Source organism: Clytia hemisphaerica, unplaced genomic scaffold (genome assembly GCF_902728285.1).
Source record: "Clytia hemisphaerica strain Z4C2 unplaced genomic scaffold, Clytia hemisphaerica genome assembly, whole genome shotgun sequence".
NCBI lineage: Eukaryota > Metazoa > Cnidaria > Hydrozoa > Leptothecata > Clytiidae > Clytia > Clytia hemisphaerica.
The window spans coordinates 316,572-324,046 of NW_027103967.1; the positions used below are offsets into that span (position 1 = coordinate 316,572).

The 7,475-nt window shown below is 35.0% G+C and overlaps 1 protein-coding gene across 1 annotated transcript; it reads left to right on the forward strand.

Moving 5' to 3' along the window:
- The first annotated feature begins 3,200 nt into the window (after window positions 1-3,200).
- LOC136810375 (uncharacterized) lies at window positions 3,201-6,961 on the forward strand. Its single transcript, XM_067066931.1, has 7 exons — window positions 3,201-3,455; window positions 3,663-4,016; window positions 4,247-4,321; window positions 5,248-5,358; window positions 5,608-5,788; window positions 6,061-6,331; window positions 6,618-6,961. The coding sequence occupies exons 1-7, from the start codon at window positions 3,267-3,269 to the stop codon at window positions 6,679-6,681; spliced, it is 1,245 nt and encodes a 414-aa protein (XP_066923032.1). The 5' UTR covers window positions 3,201-3,266; the 3' UTR covers window positions 6,682-6,961.
- The last annotated feature ends 514 nt before the right edge of the window (window positions 6,962-7,475 follow it).

Consider the following 7,475-nt stretch of genomic DNA (forward strand, 5'->3'; position numbering starts at 1 on the left):
GCTCGGTCAGGCGCATGTCACTTTATTATTCAACTATCTCCCTAAACTCGATCCAATCCCTTTTTTACACATTTTTCTATTGTCTATCGGTGCGAAAAAAAGACTGGGACGGTTTAAGGGTGGTAAAACGGATAAAAAAATGCCCGCACGGCAATTTGTAGACTGGAGTCGTTTATAATGCGTGTGATACTAATAATACCAATACCAATACTACTAATAATAACTACTAATAATACCGGGTGGGCAAAAAAATACGGGTAATACGGGATTTAGTTTGTATAAACGACTGGAAGAATCCGGTGTTCCAGCCTTATAGATACAGGGGCTAGCTACGCAGAAACTTGCGTAGCGAGAAAACAATTTATCAAGCAACAACAAACTCTCAAAACGAAATCAACTCAAATGAAAAACTTTCAATACACAAATCCACACATATTCTTTTTTCCCCAGAATTATTTTGAGCAGGAAAAAATTATAATTGCAATATTGACACTTTTCTTTTGTTTGGAGTTAGTGCACAAAGGTTTCTAGACGACTAAAATTGTTCCATTCATTACTTTTTGCTTTATTTCTACTATGTATAAATTAGTCGTCTAGCTTGCTAGACTAAGCAATTTGCGGCTACGTTCGAAAAGGTGAATTGCGTATAAGAGTATAAATTGTAATTTGCTCCTTGTCTCGCCTAGCATGCAAAACTAGACCCTTCAATGTGACGTATTTTTGCCAATGAAATTAATTGCGAGAATTTTACTGATGCGAGGATAAAATGAACAATTTAATTTGCTTAAAATTTTCATGGATTCTGAAAATTTTGATTAATATATTACCAATGCAAAAATTATAGGGAAATTTGAACTTCTAATGAATCCTTGATTAGCATTTCAAAATGTCAATCTTTTTAAATGGAAATGCGAGCATTATGTATTGAAGACATTACGTCAGAATTTTGATAAATATTTGAATAATAAACCTCATCTATTTTTAATTTCTTTGAATTATTATTCAATGAAAAAAGGGAAATTTCTAGTGAACTGCCAACCCGTGTCGATTAGAATTAATTATTAAAAAGAATTTTCTAGAAATATCTTATTTATAGAAAGGGGCTTTCCCTGACCTACGCCACAATTTGTATATAAAAATCAATCCTAAAGCCCTGAACCATATGAACCATTAATCATCACTACAGCGTACAGGACAACATCATCATCGTATCATCTTTAGAGAGGAATAAACAACTAAGAAAATAAAGTAAGTAAACCAAATTCCTGGGCACGGGTATGTACCGCCTGGCTTTTGACCCTCGGGCCCTTAACGAGATTAAAAAGAAGTTAAAAAAAGGAAAATTTAAAAATCGTAATTGACATTTATTTATTTGACCTGATTTTGATCATTGAAGGAGGAAAAAGTTGTAATTTTTTAATTTTTCTGAACCTTAGTAGGACTAAGATTTAACGTTCTGAATTTTCCAACTCGTACCGGTTCGAAAAAAGACATTCATATAAAGGTGTATACAATTACACTTCCATCATTCTTTTTAGCTAGATCACGATGTCGTATACTTTGAAGCAAGGCACGCAAATTGAAAACGTTTCTGGAACCACAGGCCAAACTCCATCAAACGATAGTACTTGGAAAGCACAACATGAGAGAAAGACTGGAGAAAAATTTGGAGATTGTTGCAGACAAGGTTGTGACAACCCGGCTACTGGAGGAGCACATGTGAAGGTGCAAGGAAAAAGTAGGGAATTTATCTTTTTCGCTAAATTAATGTTCTTAAATTTTATGTTATCATCCGGGGTCACTTGATCCCAAAGCTACACGTTTTTTGTTTAAAAACACAAACTATAAAGAACATAAGGCTCAGGTTAATGCAATTTTTAGGTTTTGCTGACCCAAAACATTTGGACGTTTTTATATAAAACAAACGTGTACAGTGTGAACAAAAATTAAGATGTCAATATTGCATCCTTGGAATTCAAATAAAATTTAGCCGTTTGGTAATTATTGAATCGCTTAATTCATTTCGATTTTTTCAGCCGGCGATTTTATCGTTCCTTCATGCACGGAAGATAACCGAGATAGAAGAGGACGGTTTCCAGTCAAAGAAGGAACAAAAATTGTTCCAACTAAAGCACAGCAATAAATTCTCGCTGCTGTGAAGCAAGTCTACGACTATTCTACGTATTTAATATTTATTTGTAAATTTGTAACTTAATATGAATGTTTTCCACCCTCCCCCCTTCCAACTTAATTTTGAATCAAGAAGTTGAAACTGGTGTTAGTCTTTCATTTGGAATCTCTTAAAAAAGTGAAATCCAAAAAACTTTATCATTAAATCTCTCAAAATTTAGTAAAAATACTACTTCCATGTCAGCTTTTTTGAGTGAATTTCAGATTTTAAAAGACCTGTTCACTCTACCGACCATGTTCACAATGCCCTTGCACTTTTAAATTAATTGTAATATTATTATATAATCTTTATGATTGTTAATGTGTTACTTATTCGAAATAATGAAGATTTCTTGTGTATTTAAATTTATTTTCGTTATTTTATGAATATCTCTGTGTATACACCCCCTTTTCACAGAACCCTTTCTACTGGAAAAATTCACTAAAACATCGTCCCTAGTGAAAAATTATACTCTAATTTTTGTCCCCGCTAAAAGTAACTAGATAAGCAAATCCTCAGTGCAAAATATTATGCTATTTTTCCCCTCCCCACTGAATTTTCTGGCTAGAAAACAATGGAATTCAAATCCCCAGCCATAAAAAACATGGGAATATCAATTCCCATCGAGTTCTGGTCCGTTATTTTTACCACCCACTGGCTGATAAAACCCCACCGGGTCTGTGAGAAAGGGGTGTTGAACAGTTTGACATGTTTGATTAGATATTAGTCGGGAAGCAATTTCATCGCAAAAAAGCTTGGTCACTTTTCCTTCACCAAAAGACAGATAGCATTCTTTAAAGAAATCTTAGAATTTTTAGATCAGAGATGCCCTTGAATTTCGTTAATGAATGAAAAAATTACTCCGACATCACAACTTTAAACAATATCTGAAGGGTCTTTTGTTCTTCAAGACAACTGAGTTAATAAATATCGAAGTCTTCAAATGCGTAGCTAAGTAACGCATTATCATCCTGTGAAATTTCATGAAAAAGAATTTAGTTATTTATCAAGTCTGTGTAAACGCGAAAAAATGAGTTTGGAAGAAATAAAATTCAAAACATATAGTATAGTTAAATGAAAAAATCAAGTTGTATTTATGTTCACTATGTTATCAAAAGTATTCATTTCAATAATTTTTTTGACGATATTTATAAATTTTGGAAACACGCTGTTTTTATCCAGTGGGGTTTCTTCATTGGTGACATTTACAACAGCACATAGTCAACATGATAATGCTGATGAATCAACACATCCTGATGCTTCAAAAATCAAGCCAAATTCATCAGTGAGTATGAGAGAAACTGGGTTGCTGTCTTTTTAGGCTCGAAAAATAGGACTAAGTTATAAATAAATTTGAAAATTATTATAATTCCATCATTTTCTTTTTTTTAATACGCTATGTATAATACGCTACTATATAGCAACCCAATCTATAATACATTGTGTTTTCTCGAGGTATTTATAACTAATTCCTTGTTTTTAATTGCTAAAGATACTGGCAATCGCCATGACTCAATCTGCACCATCATCGACACATTTTAAAAGAATGGAAAAGGACGAAAGCTCAGCTTTCCATTCTTCCTCATCATTTCGAAAGAAGATTAGTTCAATATCTGATGTTTCAAAAGGGAAGATGTATCGTAACAGCGAAAAATCTGTCTCTATACCACCAGAAAGCAGTACTGGCAAATCAACAGTCTCATCTACAACCACTGTCACTCCACAACCAACAAACCAGCCAATCGCAACAGAAGCAATAGAAGTAGTTCATACACATGTCAACATGAATGCTTCATTTCTGAAGGAACTTGATGAACTGGACGCCTACATGATTAACATTTCAAAGGTCTGCTACAGATTACCGTATTACTTCGAATAAACGCCCCTTTCATTTAAACACCCCCCTCGAATAAGCGCAAAACAGTCTTATTAGACCGAGGGTAAAAGAGCCCTAGAAAAATTTAGACAAACGTAAGTCTAGCTTCTTTCCAATTAATTCAAAGAAAGCCTCTTTGGAGACTTAACTTACAAAGTTTACAGTGTGTAATTTCAAGAACTTTTCTTTAATACTTTTAGTACGAATCAGAATGCGGAATGGTCAAGAGTGAAGCACTATCATTTTGCGAAGACATCGACTATCCTGTACCAAAGGTAGATCCTACAAAAATAATTTCCTTAGTGAAAAAAGTACAACGATTCCTACTTACTAGGAAAGTAGCAAAAGTCAGATCCGATTATAATGAACTGTTTCCATGTTTCAAAGCTTTAGTAACCGGAAAAATTGACCAAAGAAGCTGTGAGAAAATACACTGAAAGTTTGTCTTTATTTGGAAACTATAGCTCTCATTCTTATCAGTATTGAATTTTTGTAAATAATCCCGTGGAGGTAGAATCTAAAACTCCCAGCTAGTAAAAACAAAAACTTTTCAATCCCTCAACAGAACTACAACGTACATTCTAACTTAATTGAAAAATTGTACACCAGGTCTTTGGTTTAGTCTTGGTCTATATGGAACCTTTGAAAAGTGTGAAATTAACTTCTGTCTTATAGGTTAGAAGTCCAAACAACTGTGGACCTTTTTGTACCGGTCATTTCAACACCGGCTCCTATTACTGCTGTATATAGGTGCTCTAGCGGGTGCAGTAGTGTAGTGATCATCGTTCTTGACTTCCGTGCTGGAGGTCGGGGTTCGATTCCCACTCGGTGCTGCGATTCACTTGGCAAGTGAATGTACCTTGGCCCGGGTCAACCCATACCATGTGAGGGGAATAGGGTACCATTACTCTGATACAAGAGTATGGGGAAATATGCTGGACATTGAATGTGGTGTGGTGATGGCACTCATATGTACAGTACCTGCGAGAACACAAGGTTCTCCCGTACTGTTCGAGTATTATCATCGATGCAGTACGGCTCTGATGTGTCGCGAACGCAGAGTACAATGTCTGGTTAGCGCTGTGATTTCCCTATCTAGGGGTAGGTATCCCGGGATAGGGCCCGGTCCGATGATATCGGATGGTCAGCTTCTCTCTCTTCTCTCTCTCTCATATAGGTGCTCTTAACTTTTCTCTTTCAGCAACTTGCGTTAGCTCCATACTTTCAAGATAATATGGCAAAAGCAGCCGTAGAAACTTTAAGCATCCTCACTGAAGGAGGGACAACGCAATGCGAGAGCGAACTCAAAAAGGTACGAAAATTTTGTCACCAAAAATCTCTTTTTATCCAGGTCCCATGATTTACGGATTTTCCCAAATTTGATAAATACGTTTTTTAACTCACCAATTTCCAATAGAATTGACCTTAATGTTCCAACAAAAAAGGGTTCAACGTGTTATACATGCACCAAGGATTTTAATGTAATTTTTCCCACACAAATGTTTTCAATTTAATACTCAACCACTCATCGTTACAAAGCAAATTTCTCATTTTACTCTAGGTATTTTGCAGCCAAAAATTCCCTAGATGTAACGATTATAAATTAGAAATGTACTGGCAAGCAAACGATACAAGTGATTGTTCAATTGCATTGTCAAAATGTTCTGCAAAGAGCGTCACCACTCTCAAGAAGATGAAGTTGTGTGAAAAATTATCGAGAGGAGCCGTCTCAATAAATAAATGTATGTGTATAAAGAGTAATTATAGGGGATTTTTGTTCATCAAAATGTTCCAAACAGAAGCTAGATCCCCAGTTTATAAGTCCTGGACACACTGAACGTCTTGACAATAACATTCTTCATTTCTTCAGATTCACCATATATCTGATATTAAACTACTTGTTAAACCTTCTAACGCCTGATTAAATTTCATTTTTCATGTATATGGACTTGGAAGAATGTGGCTAAATTTGCCAGATCTATGTATCTTGTTTTTTACCATTTCAACTTTACAGGTATAGCACCGTTGAAGCCGTCAAAGAAAGACTTATGTGCTCATCACAACAATGTGTCCACGTGGTTATATCACAGCAATGTTGAAATCAACTCCTTACTTTACTTCCAATATTCATTAAACGACAAACTTTCTATACAATGTAAATCGAACCTTACCAAACACATGTGTTCTTTTGGTCTACAATGTTTTTCTGGTGATGGTATTTTTGTTAACTCGAGAAGTTATTTGAGCAATGTTCAACAAAGATGCGAAGAAACTGTCAAAGCGTGGTAAGTAGTGACTTGATTCTAAATTACACTTCTGTCTCATTGTTTCAACGTTCAACTTTCTATGGACGGTGTGGTTGTTAAAGCAATGTTGTGTTTTAAATTTTTTTTTGGTTCAACGCCCGGGTATGCGAGGCTACACAATATCTTCCTTTGTTTCAAGCGTAAAACTCTAACCTTTTGTTGTGTATAGACTACGTTTTTCCGATTCCAAAAAAGTGCTGTTACATTTTTATTTTCAATATTTCTAAGTTCTATCTTTCAAAAATTCATTTTGTCTTTGTTTTAGTGCGAATCAAGAACTATCATCAGCATTGACACAAATGTTCCTGAATTGCAAAAAGTTTGTATGATATCTCGAGAATAATACAATTTAAAATATCCGATTCCAAAATGTGGCGATCAAATGGCTGTTTTTACGATGGTCGAATTGTTCTATCCGTCCATATGCCGGTGCCAGACATCAACATTGCTTAAGTTTTCAAGACATATTATAAAGGAGTGAAATCACCGTTTTGAGCATGGCTGAAAATCAGGTGATTTGGTTGTTTACGATCAGAGGTCAAATAATTTTATGAAAGTGTTTTATATTTTGAAATATGTTGTAATAGAGTAAATAAAATGTGCATCGATTTTACTGTTTTAGTAAGGAGGTTCTCACTCAAGGAGGGTTCGCCTACCTTAGCAGTCTTGACAGTCTTGAGTTATAGCCTTATATCTGGGACTCGGTATATTAGCAAATTCAAACCATATGTACACGTCTTTCGGGTTCGAAGGGTTAATGGAACATTTTTGGATCATCTGCGTTTGAAAATGATTCATTAAATTTTAGGTTAGGCAAGAGCTATCAACTGGTTTCAATATGTTTTGTTCTGTTTCTTGGCTGCGGGCACGATGTCTTTTTTGTCTTTTTATTTTTATTTATTGCCAGTGTGTTTATCTTTTATCGTATACTCAAACGGTAATCTTTTTACAAAATGCCATTGCCAACTTTTTGGTCGGCATTCGAATGGTCATTCGAACTTATCAATTCCGATATTCTACAATCGCAAAATCATAATATTTGAGAAAAAAGGGAAATTCCCACAAAATCTTACAACCACAAACGATTTGAAAGCGCTCTAAATTAGATTGGACGGGTAGAGTC

Bases quoted from the DNA above. Each gene is read 5' to 3' on its own strand.
- LOC136810375 (XM_067066931.1), top strand. From the start codon at position 3,267: ATGTTCACTATGTTATCAAAAGTATTCATTTCAATAATTTTTTTGACG. The intron at 3,456-3,662 runs GTGAGTATGAGA...TAATTGCTAAAG, and splicing joins AAATCAAGCCAAATTCATCA to ATACTGGCAATCGCCATGAC. The intron at 5,359-5,607 runs GTACGAAAATTT...ATTTTACTCTAG, and splicing joins GCGAGAGCGAACTCAAAAAG to GTATTTTGCAGCCAAAAATT.